The sequence below is a fragment of the Arachis duranensis genome, chromosome 7, assembly GCF_000817695.3.
Source record: "Arachis duranensis cultivar V14167 chromosome 7, aradu.V14167.gnm2.J7QH, whole genome shotgun sequence".
NCBI classification, from domain to species: domain Eukaryota; kingdom Viridiplantae; phylum Streptophyta; class Magnoliopsida; order Fabales; family Fabaceae; genus Arachis; species Arachis duranensis.
The window spans coordinates 73,936,723-73,956,187 of record NC_029778.3 but is presented as its reverse complement, the minus strand read 5'-3'; the positions used below and the strand labels follow the sequence as shown (position 1 = coordinate 73,956,187).

At 33.3% G+C, this 19,465-nt stretch overlaps 3 protein-coding genes across 3 annotated transcripts; 1 reads left to right on the top strand and 2 right to left on the bottom strand.

The window, feature by feature from the left end:
- Positions 1 to 286: 286 nt before the first annotated feature.
- Positions 287 to 2,647, bottom strand: LOC107459916 (B-box zinc finger protein 22). The gene is made up of 3 exons (XM_016078224.3): positions 2,193 to 2,647; positions 756 to 1,184; positions 287 to 496 (listed from the first exon to the last, which is right to left on the bottom strand). Exons 1-3 carry the CDS (start codon positions 2,373 to 2,375, stop codon positions 287 to 289), a joined length of 822 nt encoding a protein of 273 aa, XP_015933710.1. The 5' UTR covers positions 2,376 to 2,647.
- A 6,988-nt stretch (positions 2,648 to 9,635) lies between these two features.
- On the top strand, positions 9,636 to 10,322 carry LOC127740575 (secreted RxLR effector protein 161-like). The gene has a single exon (XM_052251638.1). It carries the CDS (start codon positions 9,636 to 9,638, stop codon positions 10,320 to 10,322), a length of 687 nt encoding a protein of 228 aa, XP_052107598.1.
- A 4,287-nt stretch (positions 10,323 to 14,609) lies between these two features.
- On the bottom strand, positions 14,610 to 18,787 carry LOC107459907 (NADH kinase). The gene is given in 6 exon segments (XM_016078213.3): positions 14,610 to 15,466; positions 15,469 to 15,499; positions 15,538 to 15,689; positions 15,963 to 16,043; positions 17,462 to 17,707; positions 18,256 to 18,787. Coding segments are annotated over 6 exon segments (939 nt in total). The 5' UTR covers positions 18,334 to 18,787; the 3' UTR covers positions 14,610 to 15,115.
- Positions 18,788 to 19,465: the final 678 nt, after the last annotated feature.

Here is a 19,465-nt window from a genome sequence, read left to right as displayed (position 1 = left end):
TCACTATGATAACGAAAATAGAGATGCATCTACATATATATTGATTCTACAACAAATGTGAGAAAGCCCTTTAACATTTCCCATCAATTATTTATTCCTGCCTTTTGTTTTTAGCACAATCACAATGACAATTGAAGAGTTAGAGATCTTGCTCTAAAAAGAAGATGCTGAGACAGCCATGAATTGAAGCATTGTAGCTAATCAACTTTAAATCTTGTGTGTAAGATGAGACCACTTCATATCATATCATATATATAATGTAAACAACAAAGGAGAAGCATTTTCTCTAAGTTATGAGGGTAGGGACCAGAGAAGAAACCAACTCAAAGGTGGTGCCTCCGCCGCCTCGAATACCGAGTCTCTTGCATGGGAGAACAGCATATGACGATGAATCCGGAACGCGGCTCAGGTACTCATCATCGTCCTCCATTCCCATTTCCTCTTCGACGGATCTTAAGACCGGAGAATCAGAATCCCCAAGCTTACCACTATCAGCCTGCAAAAATTCATCAGGGAAACTAGAAGTGAAAAGCTTAATCACGAAACTTCCCCAATAAGGAACCTATAAACTTCAAGCACCCTTGAGGGAGTGTTCGATTTGATGGTAAAGTTGAGGTATAAATTTTCATGGGCGAGTTTCATTTTTACCTCCTAAGGAATCTAACCAAAGCTGTAAAACAAGACAATTAAGGATAAAATCTTTCTACAAAAACCAATGATCAAATGAGGGTGCATTGGAACAACTATGCACATACCTTTGATGATCCTTCCATGTAATTATAACCTTGACCGAAATCATTTAGGCCAAGGAATTCTTCGATCGGCCACGGTGAGATATTTCCGGCAGTAGAACCACCACCATAAGACTCCTTAGCCGGAGGCATCTCGCCAACTCCCCCAGCATCAAGGGGTAACATTTCATTGTAATCCGACGACTGGGGCATCGTCGACACCTTTCTGGAGACAGAAGAGGACTTAGTGTCGGAAGCTTTCTCCCCAGAATCCGACTTCAAAGAAGTTGAAGAAGTACCACCGGGCTCGGTTGCTTCTAGACCTACTCTTACACCAGTGAGAAGAAACCTCTGATGACCGGAGACATAAGTATTCGCCGTGTGTATTGCCACATCACACTTTCGACACAGTAAAGCTCGATCCTCTAGACAGAAGAAATAGCCAAATGCTTCCTGTAATGAATATCAGATCCTAACCATAATCACAAGATGATTCAAAAATGACATTTAAACTGAAGCAAAACAAGTAACAAATCAAGAAGGTACTAACTCAACCAAAATTGTCAACAATGTATTTATTCATGTAAAACCACTTCTTGAAAGCAAAAGCAACAGTTTTCACTTTTTCTAGATTGCAACATCCCAGTTCCCAAGAAAACAAAAATTCACTCCATATTCAAAAAGAAGATATTAAAGACAAACAGACACAGTTATGAACTTGTGTAATCAAGACATTGGTGAAGCACCTTCTAAAGAAAGTTAAATGTACCAACTTCCACCACAATAAAAATATAAACACAGCATGGGAAAAGAGTTGGAAAAGGCAAGACAAATAAACAAGTAGATATCTCCATGAAAATGAAACATGCCATGAATAAAAGATCAGACACAAGGGGGGAAAGAAAGAAAAAAAGAAAAAGAGAGAGAGAGAGAGAGAGAGAGAGAGTAGAAGACAGGACACACAACTAATTGCCAACATGATTCCAAATGTTTTCACTGCTCCGAATACTAATAATATCTATCAAGATTTTATGTCATTTTCTATGTAAATCTGTTATGGAAAGAAGGAGGCATGTCTAACAAAACCCGTTTAAATTGCCCCCAGAACTTTCTTGAATCACCACAAATCTTATCAATGACACAAATTGTTACAAACACCTCCTATGAAAATCATACCAAACTTGAGCTTAGTTTCCAATGAAGTTCCCAAAAGCTGCACTAGCAATAAGCACCAATCATTAAAATATTTCATATACTGAATGCAAAATCAGCAGCATAAAAGTTACAACAATCCAAAATAAGAACCTATGCAAAAAATTGTACAAAATCTTGGGTTTTGGTTCAACCACCAAAACAAATAAACAATTGCCACAAAAACCAATTAAGATATATGTAACTCTTCAAACCGAAACCAGAAAAGCCACAATTTTTTCATTTAAGGAAACAAGAAGAAGAATTTACCTGACAAATATCACATTTGGGCATGTGAGAAGAAGACATGGAAAGTGGAACCCTCTGGTGCTTGCTAGCGAGCTTGTTAGCAGCATGAACCTTCTCATCACACTCCCAACAAAGCGCAGCCTCATCAGCACAGCAAAGAACTTTAGCCTCAGCAGCCTCACACACGTTGCACTGAATCTTCATCCTCTTTCAACTATCACCACTTTTTCCTTTTCTCTTTTCCTAATTTTCCCACACCAAATTTGCTTCCTTCGACTCAGAAAACCCAACACCAGCCCAGAAAGTTTCAAGCTTTATCCAGCAATCCAAGGATAGAAATGGAATTGAGGGGGATTAAGAGAATCCCACTTGGGAAGTGAGAGAAAGAGAAAGGGGAATGGGGAAAGGGGGTTTGTGGAAGAAGGAAGAGGAAGGTGGAGGGTTTAAGAAGGAAGAGAAGAGAAAATGGAGGATATTTTTGAGGCCACGAAGCAGCATGTACACGTGGCAGCAAACGGGTAGTGTCGTGGCAAGGGAGACCGCCTTTGCTGGCTTTGCTTTGGTTTTTCATCGTTGCTGTAAGAAAATCTAACTCTTTAAAAAAGAACAAAAATCTAAGCTGTCTTGTTTCTTTTTTTTTTCTAAATTAAAATAAATATTATACTGTATGTGAATTTAAGTCATTGGTAAATTAATTCGTTTTTTTTTTATTGTTTTAACGATCTCAAGTTGAAGTCACATTTTTTCTTTTTTTTGTTACAATGAAGTCATATTATTTGATTCAACTAGCTAGAGAATCAAGCAAATTTAAATCAACTAAACGATCAACTAATTAAAAATTTAAATATATATCTTTTTCAGTTAATAAGAAAAAGAGAGATGTTTTCATAGTAAACATACACTGGTGTTAATAGAGGACCATAAGCAATCATAATTTCCTTTAATTTTTCATACTGATTGTATAGATAAAAGTCAAATCTTATTTTATATATAATGTTTTATATAACACTAAAAATAGTTATTACATAATGGTATATATTTATGCATTTGATTCACATAAATTTTTACTAATTAATTAGTCATTAAAATGACAAAATCTTTCATAATAAAATAATTTTGTAGAGTGTGTCAGCAAAATAAAAAAAAATATTCTTAATATCGTAATTATTAACAACAAAATTGAAGAAAATTATTTGCATAGTTTCTAAATAAATATAACTACTCAAAGACATCATTTTAATGTCTTCCATGAAAATTGTTAATAATACACAAGATATAACTAACCTAATAGAATCTATTAATTTTATAAATTGTATATTATTACAAATTGAGAGAAATGGCGAATATCATATAAAAAAGACTAAAAGCCTTTTAAGATGAAAGTTCTCTCTATAATTATTTTGTTCATTTATTGTCTCTTATCACATGTTCCAGGATAAATTAGTATTAATAAGATGTATGTCTAGAAAAAGAAAATATTACATAACTTATTACTAAATGGACGTTTATTTATAAAACAAAATAAATTTTAAAAATAAACATCACTAATTTAAGAGAATTGTGTGAAAATCATTATTATTTAGTGTCTAATTTTTAAAGTCTCATAATATCTTTATAACCACTAATTTACTATAAATGAAAATAAGCTAGGGTAGAAAGAGATTAGAAATATTGATAGAATATTTCATTTCATTGTCATTTAAAGTTGTAAATCCTGTATATATATAATAAGGCTATATTACACATTCAAATATTTTTTTTATTTAAATTTTATTCAAGTAGGTCCAATACTAACAAAAATCACTCTCATTAAAAGAGTGTCATTATACGCGCTTTATCTTCTTCTCCTTTCTCGTGCTTCTTCTTCTTCTTCTCACGTACGCTTCTTTTTCTTCTTCTTCTTTCAAATATACGCATACGTCATCTTCTTCTTCTTTCAAATTTACGTATACCTCCTCCTCCTCCTCCTTCTTCTTCGCGCATGGAGATTCTTCTTCTGCTTCTCCTCCTCTTCCTTCTCTTCTTCTTCTTCTTTTCCTCTTTTATTATCGTCATCACCAACAACACCAACATTTTGCTCATGGATTATTTTTTTAATCGAATTGAATGGATGCAAGTGTTCTGAATCTGAATTGAATTGAATTAAATTGATGATCTCTAAATTGTAGATAGAGGTATTTTGAATTTGATTTTATATAACGAATTATGTTTCGTTCATTCAGTACTACACAATTGTTTCACCATGAGTACGTGTTCGGTTCATTATGCAGAAAGCTGTTTGAATTTTATTTTATATAATGGATTATGTTTCGTTCATTCAGTACTATACAATTGTTTCACTATGAGTACGTGTTCGGTTCATTATGCAGAAAGTTGTTCGAATTTGATTTTATATAATGGATTATGTTTTGTTCACTCAGTACTTTGAATTTGATTTTATATAATGGATTATATTTCGTTTACTCAGTACTATACAATTATTTTACCATGAGTACGTATTCAGTTCATTATGTAGAAAGTTGTTTGAATTTGATTTTATATAATGGATTATGTTTCGTTCACTCAGTACTATACAATTGTTTCACCATGAGTACGTGTTCGGTTCATTTATGTTATGCACCATTCAAAATTTTTCCTCCTCACTTTCTACTGCTTCTTTACTAGGGAGAGAAGGAGGAAAAGACAAAAAAAATACAGCAGCAACAGTAACAAAAAAATGACGATAAGGAGAAAATACGTGAAGAAAAAGGAACGCGAAAAAGAAGGAGGAGAATGAGGAAGAGGAGGAATGCAAAGAAGAAGGCGACGCTCCGTGCGTCGTGAGAAGAAGAAGAAGCGCGAGGAAGAAGAGAAGAAAAAGAAAAGAAGAAGCATAAGGAAAGAAGAAAGCAGAAAAAACTAGTGATCTAAAATTACTTGGATGAACTTAAATGCCAAAAATTGTTTAGATGTAAAAAATTTCTTTATATAATACTACACAATGAATTCTAATTTCTAATGTTAGAAAATAGAAATAGAAACCACTTAGTTGTCTGTTGGAAGTTTATTGTAATTTAAACTTCTGTTGTGGCCTAATTGTAATTATCTATAAACTATTAATGATTTAATCTCATCCGTTAATTCTAATGTTTGATGGACGCATTAGATTTAAAGATAATACACATAAAAGATGGTCCTCTCTCTGCCTCAATACACACGACATTTTACAGTTTCCACTCACTGAAAATACTGTGAAACTGCCATCCTGATGAACGTCTGAAGGAAAGGAAAGGGAGAGAAACCAGTGTTGGAGATCAACTCTACTGTAACCAAAATTCTGCAAAATCAGTCTTAAAGTTCAACTCTACCGTAATCAGGACTTGTTATGGCAACCAATCCAGGTATAAAAATCACAACTTTTAAGATCCGGCTTCCGCTAAAATAAGTTTACATGTGGTATCAGAGCATGTGTTTTGAAAGTATGTGATTTTCTCTGATCTAATTATGATATCCACGGTGTTTCATGTTTTTGATTAATTATTTATAATTAGATTTTAATTAAGTGGGTTTGAAATTTTATGCCATCAAAACTGCATATTTGTGGTTGTATATGTTCTATATGTTTTCTTCTGAATATTTTGATTTGATCATAAATTATACTCATGTATGAATTTAATCTTGAGTTTATGTTTAGTATTGATGACAATTATGAAATTATTTTGAGTATGTAATGTACTCTAATTTTATGAAAAGTCTATAAATATTTTATTCAGAATATTAAATTTATTTAGATTATTTACTGCTTGTGTACACCAAAGTGACCAAGTTATAACGTAAAATGCCAGTATATTTAATAATGTGTTAATTAATTTTAGAATTAGATTTACCCAAAGGAAATCTCTTCTATTATTAATAGACTTGAACGAGAAAAATTATTATTCTTGAGTCAGATATATGTATTGTCCAAAGATAGTATATGTATTTGGCAGAGAATTTTAATCTTCAAGTATGATAAATATGGCATTTATTTTGTATGTTAGTATATTATAGAATTTTACCCAAAGGTGAACTGTAATATGCTTGTTATGTTCTGTAATCTGAGTAGATGATAAAATTAAACTTAATATGAGCATTGTATGATTAAATGACAGGTATTTCAATTCATTCGCAAGCTTCATCTGTTACCATGTTTAATGGTTTAAACTTCTCTGAATGGAGTGAACAAGTGAAGTTCCATTTAGGTCTTTTGGATCTTGACTTGTCACTTTTAGAAGAGAAATCCATTGTCACTGATGACAATGATGAGGATGAGAAGTATGCACTTAAGACATGGGAACGTTCTAACAGATTAAGCCTTATGTTTATGCGAATAACTACTGCATGCAATATTAAGACTACCCTTCCACAAACAGAAAGTGCTAAAGAATATCTTGCGTTTGTGGAAGACCGTTTCCGTTCTGCTGATAAGTCACTCGCTAGTACATTAATGTCACAGCTCACGGCCATGAAGTTTGATGGGTCTAAGAGCATGCAAGAGCATACTATTGAGATGACTAATATTGCTGCAAAATTAAAGTCACTGAGTATGACAGTTGATGACTCCTTTATGATACAATTCATTCTGAACTCATTACCTTTTGAGTATGGAGCTTTTCAAATTAATTATAATGTCATGAAGAAAAAATGGGACGTTAATGAATTAATTGAAAAGCTCATACAAGAAGAAAATAGACTTAAGAATTGTGGTGGTCATTCTGTCAACTTGGTTCAAGGAGCTGGCAAATCAGAAAAGAAATTAAAGATAAAGCCCAAGAATTTCAAGAAGAAAGGACATGCCAATACAAAACAGTGTCATTTCTGTAAGAAGGAAGGACATTTCCAAAAGGATTGTCCTAAACGTAAGGCATGGTTCGAAAAGAAAGGTATATTTGAAACATATGTATGTACTTATGAACCAAATTTAATTGATATTCCTCATAATTCTTGGTGGCTTGATTCTGGTGCTACAACTCATGTATCTAATGTAATGCAGGGATTCCTTACGATCCAAACCACAAGCCAAAGTAAGATGTTCCTCTACATGGAAAACCGTGTGAAAGCGCCAATTGAAGGAATAGGAACTTATCGTTTGGTGTTGGATACAAGCTTTCATTTAGATTTACCTTAGACTCTTTATGTACCTTCAATGTCTAGGAATTTAATTTCTGTTTCAAAGTTGGACAATTGTGGTTTTTCTTTTAATGGTGGACATGGTTGTTTTAATTTATTTAAAAATTCTAATATTGTTGGTTATGGTGTTTTAATTGATGGCTTGTATAGATTAAAACTTCTTGATCAATTTTATGAATCCTTGCTTATTGAGTACCAGAATGATGTAGCTAGGCCAAATACGCCTAAAGAAAGTTCTGCATTCTTGTGGCATAAACGCTTGGGTCACATATCCAAGGAAAGAATAGAAAGATTAGTAAAGAATGAGATTTTACAAAATCTAAATTTTACTGATCTTAGTTTATGTGTGGATTGTATTAAGGGAAAACAAACCAAACAAAATAAGAAAGGTGCCACAAGAAGTAGTCAGCTTCTTGAAATTATACACACTGATGTATGCGGACCTTTTGATGCTCCATCTATTGGTGGAGAAAAATATTTCATCACTTTTATTGATGACTTTTTACGTTATGGATATGTCTATTTGCTTAAAGAAAAGTCTCAAGCAGTTGATGCTATTGAGATTTATATTAAAGAAGTTGAAAGGCAATTAGACAAAAAGGTGAAAGTTGTTAGGTCAGATAGAAGTGGTGAATATTATGGAAAACATAATGAAACAGGACAATGTCCTGGTCCATTTGCAAAACTTCTAGAAAGACATGGCATATGTGCACAATATACAATGCCATACACACCACAACAAAATGATGTGGCAGAAAGGCGTAATCGAACGTTAATGGATATGGTTAGAAGTATGATGAGCAATTCTTCTTTACCCAAATTCTTGTGGATGTATGCATTAAAGACTGCCATGTATTTGCTAAATAGAATTCCTAGTAAAGCTGTTCCAAAAACTCCTTTTGAGTTATGGACTAATAAGAAACCCAGTTTACGGCATTTACATGTTTGGGGTTGTCCAGCAGAAGCAAGAATATTTAATCCACAAGAAAAGAAATTAGATTCTCGAACGGTGAGTGGCTATTTTATTGGCTATCCAGAGAAGTCTAAAGGGTATATTTTTTATTGTCCAAACCATAGTCCAAGAATTGTAGAAACTGGTAATGCAAAATTCTTTAAAAATGGTGAAGTTAGTGGGAGTGAAAATCATCAAAATGTAGAAATAAAGGAAATTAAAGTTAATGTTCCTATACATGTTAGTGTTCCTTTATCCACACCTACTCAAAGAGTTGTTCCAACTATTGTTGAACACATTAATAGTGATGAACAAGATTTGAATGATAATGCTCTCAATGAAGAAACTAACTCACAAATATCAGAAAGAAATGAGTCTCAAGAAATACCATTGAAGAGATCTCAAAAGGAAAGAAAGTCAGCTATTCCAAGCTATTATGAGACTTATTTACAAGAAGAAGATATTGGAATATCTAAAGATCCAGTTTCATTTACACAAGCCATAAATAGTGATGATTCAGAAAAATGGATTGATGCCATGAAAGAAGAGTTAAAATCCATGGAAGATAACAAAGTTTGGGATATTGTTGCATTGCCAGAAGATGCTAAATGTATTGGTTGTAAATGGGTCTTCAAAGTTAAGCGAGACTCCAAAGGCAATGTTGAACGATATAAAGCTAGACTTTGTTGCCAAGGGATTTACTCAAAAGAATGGTGTTGATTATAAAGAAACATTTTCACCTGTTTCTAAGAAAGATTCATTGCGTATCATTATAGCACTTGTGGCTCATTATGACTTAGAGTTACATCAAATGGATGTAAAAACTGTCTTTCTGAATGGTAATCTTGATGAAGAAGTTTATATGGATCAACCTGAAGGTTTTCCAACTGAAGGAAAAGGTCGTATGGTGTGTAAACTTAAGAAATCAATATATGGACTAAAACAAGCCTCACGACAATGGTATATTAAGTTTAATAATACCATTATTTCTTTCGGTTTTGAAGAAAATGTTGTTGATGTATGCATATACCGAAAGGTCAGCGGGAGTAAGTTTATCTTTCTAGTCTTATATGTTGATGATATTTTGCTTACAACAAATAACTTGGGAATGTTGCGTGAGACTAAAGAATATCTTTCTAGAAACTTTGAAATGAAAGATATGGGAGAGGCATCCTATGTGATAGGAATTGAAATTTTTCGTGATAAATCACAAGGATTGTTAGGATTGTCTCAAAAGGCCTATATAAATAAAGTTCTAAAGAGGTTCAACATGGAAAAGTGTTCCGCAGGAATTGCACCAATTCAAAAAGGGGACAAATTTAGTCTTATGCAATGCTCAAAAAAATGACATAGAACGGAAGCGAATGGAAGGAATTCCATATAGTTCTGTAGTGGGAAGTCTTATGTATGTGCAAACTTGCACAAGACCAGACATTAGCTTTGTAGTAGGAATGCTTGGAAGGTATCAAAGTAATCCTGGAATGGATCATTGGAAAGCTGCAAAGAAGGTTTTAAGATATCTTCAAGGTACAAAGAATTATATGCTCATGTACAAAAGGTCTAGCCAATTAGAAATAACTGGTTACTCGGATTCAGATTTTGGTGGATGTGCTGACACAAGAAAGTATATATTTGGCTACTTATTCTTATTTGGAGAAGCTGCCATATCATGGAAAAGTTCCAAGCAAAGCGTTGTAGCAACATCTACTATGGAGGCAGAATTTGTAGCATGTTTTGAAGCTACAAATCAAACTTTATGGCTGCGAAATTTCATTTCAGGACTTAGCATTGTTGACTCAATTGCTAGGCCATTGAAAATTTATTGTGATAATTCTGCAGCAGTATTTTTCTCAAAAAATGATAGATATTCTAAAGGTGCCAAGCATATGGAAATAAAGTACTTTGGCGTTAAGGAAGAAGTTCGGAAACAAAGAGTGTCTATAGAACATGTTAGAACAGAACTAATGATTGCTGATCCATTGACTAAAGGATTGAAACCAAAGACATTTAAGGAACATGTACATAGAATGGGTCTTGGTTCTTCTGAATGATGCTAACACTCTGAGTTCACTATGTTTATTTATGTGTTTTCTGAACATTGATAGTTTGTTGTTTCTAGTTAAAGTAATATTATTTTATGAGTTATAACATAATGATCTAGAAACTTTATGGGACCGATATAATATTGTGTTATTTATGTAGCTTGTGTAGTAAGATGCTAGTGGTTGTAGTATATGGAAAGAAATGTGTTTCATATTAAATGCATGACTGCCATAACTCACACAAAGTATTTTACCATATTAAAGCAATTATGTAATGTGTGAGAATATGATTACACTTAGGCCAAGTGGGAGAATGTTGGAAGTTTATTGTAATTTAAACTTCTGTTGTGGCTTAATTGTAATTATCTATAAACTATTAATGATTTAATCTCATCCGTTAATTCTAATGTTTGATGGACGCATTAGATTTAAAGATAATACACATAAAAGATGGTCCTCTTTCTGCCTCAATACACACGACGTTTTACAGTTTCCACTCACTGAAAATACTGTGAAACTGCCATCCTGATGAACGTCTAAAGAAAAAGAAAGGAAGAGAAACCAGTATTGGAGATCAATTCTACTGTAACCAAAATTCTACAAAATCAGTTTTAAAGTTCAACTCTACCGTAATCAAGACTTGTTATGACAACCAATTCAGCTATGAAATCACAACTTTTAAGATTCTAATTAATGCTTCCGCTAAAATAACATTGTCAACAAGTGATGAGACCGAATATAAGGATTTGTACATTGAATCCAGGAGAGATCGATTAATTTCGCTTTAATGAGAATAGAAATGTAGTATTAGGCGGTGATACGGAGATTTGGAGGGATATCATTGGTGTGAATTATGGAGGAGGAACCAAGATCTCTCATGTCTCCTCTCTCATTAATAAAATGATATTCTATATTTACTTTACCTTTTGAACTCGGGAAACTATTGTTAATGGCAGAGAGTCAAGAAGGTGCCATGAATTTTCTCATTGCGTACAAATGTTCTATATTCTAATTAAAGTGTGTGCTTGGCACGGGCTAACCCGAACTTGGTTCTAACATTTTATCGATTTATTTAAAAAATTTGAATTTGATACTGAATTGATTTAAAATAAATCCGGTTAAACCCAAAATTTTGAAAATTAAATTATTAATCAAACGGATAGAATTAAATATTTAAATTAAAAATTCGATGAAATTCGACCAAAATTATAATAAAATGATATAATTTATATAAAAAATATATTTTTAAATTAGTGTTTATTATTTTAAATTAATTAATTACTAAAAATAAAGCCATTCTGACCTGTTTATCGATTCTTTAATCGATTTTTCTAATTTTTTTTACCAATTCATTAACAATTAGTATTTATCCTAAAAGAAATGAGTTTGATTGTGGTTTTCGGTTAATCCAGTTAAATTGATCAATTCAATCCACCTTTAAATGTTAAATTTAATAGTATTAGTATTATATAATATACAAAATATTAATTAAAGTATAAAAATATAATATTTTATTATTAATTTCACTATAAAATATGTATTTTTATTGTTTTGATCGGATTAGGTCGAGTCAAAACATCATTCGAACTCAACCCAAAATCAACACCATGTAAACATAAAAAATTTGAACCCAGCGACATATATTTGGAGTTCAGATTGAGTTTCGAGTCGAATGGGATCGGTCTTGCGCAGAGTTTGATTTTATCATGGGATATATAGTGCTAGATGTTGAGCTTCATATTATTACAGTTGGAATACTTGAATGTTGGTCTCTTTAATCATGATTCACTGTAACAATAGGGTTATTTATAATATGAAAAATGTTATACGTAAATATTCTTTCAAATTATTGAAAGAGAATGGTACTTAAATCTATGCATATTTTATAACTTATTGAATGTAAGTCATGGTCAACAGAGTTATTAGTCTATGATATAGCGTAGATAACAAACTGCTTTCCTTTCACTCTATATTTCTGAAAAAATTGCCCCCATTATTTTTTTCATGTTTCTTTGATGAGTGAGTGAGAATACATATTCCACTGATTTTGTGAAATGTTTTCAGTTATGCAAGCAAAATGAGATGGCATAGTGTTAAGTTATATGCATTTATGAAGTGTTGTCCCTTAAAGAAAATGGAATAAGGGTTGAGAGTGATCTCCAAGGCGTGAAGTGAGGCCCCATGGATTAGGCAAAAGCAGGGGAAATGAAAATGAGTTTCTGGCATTAGTGGGATATTTTGTAGCATGAGATGAGATACACCATAGTTTTAGGCAAAAGGGAGGGAAATAACAGTTGTTCAAAAGTTGAATCTCAACGAATGGAGTGTATTGGATCAAGACATGGATATTTTTCTTACATTGATTGTGAAAATTCAATCAATCTTTAGATGGTTAAATCAATATAAACATATTTTGTACCACAAAAAGAAGAAACAAGTTAAATCAATTGTATTTTAAAAAATCAATAGAGGTTGTGTTAGGTCTAACAATAGAGGCTACAATGAGATGAATCATGAATCACCCTTAGAATGGTACTTGTGTTTAGTGTTTAATTGTGCTTTCTATAAGGTTTACTTCTAATAAAAATTATTTAGTATAAAAGATGTCTCATTAAAATTGATAAAGACTAAATTTATGAATCTAAACTAAATTTAAATCTTAATTTGAAGAACTTGTATTTAGTATCAGAGTATATCTTGAATAATTTTTTTAATGAAAAATATTTGAAAGAATAAAAAGATTACTAAAATATTTAGGTCTTTTTTTTCAATTTTACTATCGTATTATCATATTCTATTTTACTATGCACCAAAAAATTTTATATTTTATTCTAAAACCATATGGATTGAGAAAATTAAATATATATACATATAGAGAGAGAGAGAGGGAGTAAATAGATTTTGGGAGATCAAGATTTCTTTTTCATTTTTTTCTATGGATGGAAAGTTTCATTATTAAACACTTATTGCTAAATAAAAATTAAAAAGTATTGCGTGCTTTGTGAACTAGAAAATAACACTATTTTATTGTATATAAATAGCTGAGATTTGAATAATCATTGGGTAATAAAATAAAAACTATTTTTTAAATTTTCAAATGGACTGGATATATGTTTTTACAAAACAAATAATTTATTTTGAAATGTTACTTGAAATCAGATGGTGATTTTAGACACGGACATGAGGTCCAAACGTCTTGTGTGTGTCGTCCATGTTCTCGCTTGGACGATAATAGAAGATACCTATAAGAGATTTTAATACTTAAATTAGCAAGAATTTTAGTAATTTTACTACAGAATTAGATTAGAAAAATACCTAAATGTTGACATATTTATAAAATTATAGATGTGACCAAATTATTCTTTGAGAATAACTTTAGATGGTAGTAGATAATTACTTTTCTTACTATATGAGAAGTTATTCCCTTATCGGGTGGTTATCACCTGAGTGCTGCTAACCGAAATAATGGGAGAGCATTTTACCTGCTCCCCAAATATGGTCAAATGCAGGCAGTGAGAACTCGTATTTTAATTGGTCCGACCTATATCGATGAGGTCAAACGGCTTGAACTCATTACTTTTAAGCCAAGTTGTAAGGTAGCAACCAATTTGAGAGTTGGTCGCCACGCAGTAAATTTTTGGGTTAAACGATCTTCATCCCAAATATAAACATTATTATTTCTAATGGCAGATTATTTTCTAAACACATTAACATTTAAAAAATTGAAATTATTTTTATTTTTATCAATTTGGATTATTTTAGTTTATTTAGTAATTAAATTCATTGTCCAACGACAAATCTTTAAATAAAATTTCGATCCACGTTAGATCAGTCTCTAACTTGCTAAGTTAGGAGATACTGTGAGGGAAAAAATTGTCTTTTGTTACCATAAACAAAAATAGTGTTTTGTCTCTAATCAAAGCAAGCTTCTTTGTTTTGTTTTAAGCTTAAAATTCTTTGGGCCACCTGACGTTATCTTGGGCTAAGCTTCTGTTTCATTTCAATATCAATTCTGGCATTTGTGGCTGGAGGCGCTTCGCATCCTGGCATGTAGGTTGCCTCTGAGATGAACCAAACTGGGTTCCTATGTGTGTCTCAGTATGTAGAGTGAGTGATTTATGATCCAAAATAAATAAATAAATAAAAATTGGCATTTGAATTATGCCAATCAAGGCAACAGTATGCAAATAATTAAATCAGAAAAAAAAATTATCACAAGAAAATGCTGTTAAACTTTTTTAAGTTTTAAACAACACATGCAAACATATATTGATAGATATAAATCATTACTTCATTAGAGAACCTAATTTTTATCTGAACTTTAAACTGTATCTAACCATTGAAAAAGAATGTAAGAAAAAACTACAGGCATAGCATACAATCAAACCAATAGGGGACTGGCATAATGGATTCCAAAAGCAGTGTTTCTGGTCCTAGACTCTTAGCATCAAAATATTATAGACCAATACAATATCTTAAAGGCCTGTTGTTTCTCATTGTGCCACAAGGTGGGGTGTGTGTACAAGTGTATAACTAAAATCTATGTTCCTCCAAAAAGACTGGTATATCTGATGAACCTCAAAACTCCCCCCTCAAGAAAATACTCCCCATTGGGCTATTAGAGCTTATCAGGTGATATATTCAATTATACATCAAGAAACTTTTTCATCTTAGGGGGACGGATACGCGGATGAGATTCTAAGTTGCATTTCTAGCACAACCATTATGAGGGAATGGGATGTTGCTCTGTCCTCTGACATTAGCATACCCTTCTGCTGATGACAGCATGTTGTGAATTAACTTCAAGTATTTTTCAATTGTAACAGTTGATGAGGCAAGAAAATTTTCAGAACTGGTGCTTTAGAAGATATCTGAATGAAATCCCCATTCTTTATGGAATAATTGACATGAGAACCATCAATATATATCACACCTCTTCTACTAGACCATGTAGTGTCCATTTTCTGGTCATGTTCAACCAATCCATGCATGAAGTCGGACACAGCCCCATGTGAAATCGGCTCCCTTACCATATACTGAAGATCCTGTGATAAAATGTGCATTGGAAATCCTCCGGCCGAATGCATTGCTGCTGTTGAGCCGGCAGCCGTTGAGACTCTTAGACCACTTGATCTACAGTTAACTCGTGGTGAACAGTCTTGGGGCTGGGAGCCAAAGAATTAATGCTTTGAGATTAGAATAAGGAAGTAAATACAAGCTTTACCTGAAAGAGAACCTAGAAAGTGATGCTGGACAAGGATGCGCAACCAAGATATCATTCAGAGCAAAAGTTGATAACTGATGTGCATTCACAGATGTCATTATCCTCGTTAACTTGGAAGGAACAATTTGACCTTCAAGTATGCCGTCTAAAACCTGAATTTTTTAACAATGAAATCAGAAGCAGCTAAGATGATTATATCTATTGTTTCATGGTGAATTGAAACTGATGGAATGATGGAGGTGGCCAGAAGAAAAATTGAAGTTTATAGTTCTTTCCTCTGATAGATTGATTTGCATTGAAGCAGTTCATCAACAAAGGATCATTTCATCATTATCTAATATGACAATAGAATCATCAAAAGGAACAGAAAGGAAGAAAAAAAACATTGCGCTAGTATTTTACTCCAAAGGTATAGCTAATCTTACTTGTTCAAAGTTTTCAACAGTTGCAGCGCAAAGATGGCCAGTGCTTCTGGTAGCGTCAAACTCACTGCTGAACTTTTCCACCTATTGTAAGTGAAATATGACCAAAATATATTCAGTTTTGGAATCAAAGTTCGTAAATTTTCATGTGACAAAATGAGTGCATTAATTTTAGTGTTTTGTTAACTATTTACAAATTGTAAGAATGAAAGAAGAAACTTGGAAATTGAATCTTGAAAAGCTCTATTGTACATGAATGCTGGAGCAAACCTAATGTCAAGGCATCTACTGCAACTTTGTATCATTTTATATGTCAATGATGGACCAATACCAGATCATCCACTACAAACTAATCTTGTTTCTACATACATGCTCTATACTCTAAATAACTAACTTCATAAATTAGGTCATTCTTGGATAGACCTAGGAGCTAGAACAATCCAGAGAGGGTAAAAAAGAGAAAACATCAACCTCAAGTGGATTGGAAACTTCATTTTGTCAAATTGCAAACAATGAGGTGTTGGAATTTGCTAATTTCTTCTTCTCTTTCTCTTGTTTTGACTTTTCTTTAACAATGTACAACTTAATTTCCATAGCTAGGATGAAGATGGTGAATTGGTGATATTACTTTGATTTTTTTTTCACTTAATGCAAATTTCTATTTCCATTAATTGAGTGTTTATCATAATTCTTCACACTGCTGTGAAATGGCCACTAAAAAGTTTATCTACGGTTCACATATAGAATTGGGAAATTCATATGTGTGCTTGTTCATATGATGACCACCGTAATTTGACATTTATCCTGGAGTAGATGATGATTATGTGGTTGTTGGAAATTTCCTTGATACTTGATAAAGGTTTTCTAGATGAAATATGGTTAAGGGATTAGAGAGTTTCATTTAGCTAAAAGAGAACTAACATACCAAAGAATCAGGTGTTACATAAATTAGGGAAATTAACCATCAATTATGAAATAGAACTTGACTAATTAGGAATTCATCATTTCATTAGAAAGTTATTGGAACCCTAGCTCTCTTTGAAATTTGCCTACTTTTCTAGTTCTTAGCTTTTCATGTTTATTAAAGAACCAAAAATATATAATCAAACTTTTGTTTTTCTAGTAATTTTATTAATCACTAAAGCCTCCTTTAATCCTAAGTTTTCATAGTCTAATCAGTATCAAGGTAGTGTATTTGGTAATTGCCTAACTGGTGACCAAAATCCTTGTGAGACAATATTTTCTCACTTCTATATTACTTGTACAATTGGTATGCTTGCGGTGAGCAAACATCAATATGTATAATTCTAAAGCCAATATATCAATATTAGAACAAGGTAATGACTCACGTGCAGTTTTTTTAATGTGAAGTAAATAGTTGAAAACCATTAGATGATTTGACATGTTTGACTAAATTGTCATCTAACAGCTCTTGACTACTAACTTCATATAAAGACAATTGCATGTGATTCCACCTTAAAACAAACTACATGTACATTAACCTCTTCAATCCGTGTAGGGTCAGAATTCACTCCAAGAACAGGAATTGTGTCATCCATATAATGACTGGCCTCCAAAAGGGTTCCATCACCACCAACTGTAACAACCATGTCCACATCTTTAATAGGCTCAGACAAATTATTGCGCAGCACAGCTTTCCATTGCACTGACTTTTTCTTTACAATTGCTTGACAGAAGTTTACGGCTTCATGGTGCATCTTATGCCTACTATCCAAGAAATGTAAGACCTGCAATTTTTACCAATAAGATTCAAATTGTGCAAGCAACTGTTACAGTTAAGCCTATTAGTAGTATCCAAGTTGAATGTTATAGACAAAACCCCTTGATTTATCATGTCTACACTGACCTCCCTAATCTCAAATTTACAAATAAGGTATGCACCAGCCTTTATAAATACAACTATACAAGGATATCAAGTGCCATATAACTTAAATCTCATGGTGCCATTTTCATATATAAAGGGATGCCATGTTAATATCCTTTTAAGTGGTCAGTGCAATTTACTCTAAAGGAATATACATACTATCCCAAAGTGACGATTTTGACTCCAACTAAACACAACCACAGTCTGGCATTTTATCAAGCACAATGCGTGCACCAGGGAAATTGCAGAGCCAAACCTCCAACCGTATATTCTCAAAAGGCTCAACGGCCATCAAAGAAAATAGAAAAACAGGAATGATGTCAAAGAGATTAAACATCATGGGTAAGCGAATACAGAGAGAGAGAGAGAGAGAGAGAGAGAGAGAGAGAGAGAGAGAGAATAGGATTTTACCTGAGGGTGAGTTTGGGAAGGTGGTGGTGCAGATACGTTGAAGGGTTTCAACAGTAATAGCAATCTCTTCATTGCCATTTCCTTTGTTCTCACGACAAAGAAAGTGTTGAGCTATTCAGTTAACTTTGCAGAGCAGAAAAATAAGCGTGGCAAGGGAGTTCATTTGACATGAATATCGAGTTATATATATCAACAACCCCTTATGAGCAGAAGAGGGATGGACAAAGCTCACGTGGATGGCTCTGTCTTTCAACCGGGCAGCTTGGGTGCGTGTGGTGGTCTCCTCCGTACCTGTGCCATAAAGCTCAAACTTCACGACTTTTTCGTGCAGCCACGTATTTCGAGAAGCTAATTTCAGTGCCGATGTACTTGCGAAGCGTGCTCAAAGCATCACACAAGCCATCATCTTCTTCGACTTGAGAGGGACGAAGTTCGTCCGTGTTGCGGCGGTTTAGTTATCTTTTGTTTGTTGGGCCTCCGGCCCCGTTTCATATCAAAATCCATACATTAGTTATTTGGTGAACTACTTTCAGACTCTTTATCCTATTTTTATTTCTCTTTCTGTATTAATACTCTAGTGAAATTGGCCTTTGGGCTTCGGCCCTCATGTTCTTGACTTGCTTTAACGGGTGAAATGCAGCTGAGGCCCAGCACAGTTGACATACCTGTCCGTCCCATACAACGCTGCATTCGGGATCAAATCCCAGTTGAGACTGGTTGTTGGTTTAAGAATTCATGATATCCATAATAGTGTGTGAGTGGATGTGTGAGTGTGTAACCTAGGATTGGGGTTTGTCTAATCCATTGACAAAAAAAAAAAGTAAATGTCAACCAACTTGGGTTGGTCAGCTCACTCGTCCGCTTAAGCAAGTGTCGGTAGTTCGAATCCCGCCTTGTGCATGCAGCAACTCATTGGCCAGCGGCAGACCCTTAAATGGAGCTCAGATCCACGACGTAATAAAACAATTTATATTAAAATAATTAATTATTAAATAATTATATTTATCATAATAAAATAATTGAATCTATAATAACTGTTTCGAGGATTACTTGAAACGAGATTACTTTTGGGTTTGAACGTGAGGTCTAGACTCCTGTTAGGGCCGTGTCTGACTTATGCTGATACCGAGGTGCCGTCCTCCGAGTTCTTCGTGAGGAAGTAGGGGTAGTACCTACAAGGGACTCCAATACCTAAGTTAGCAAGGGTTCA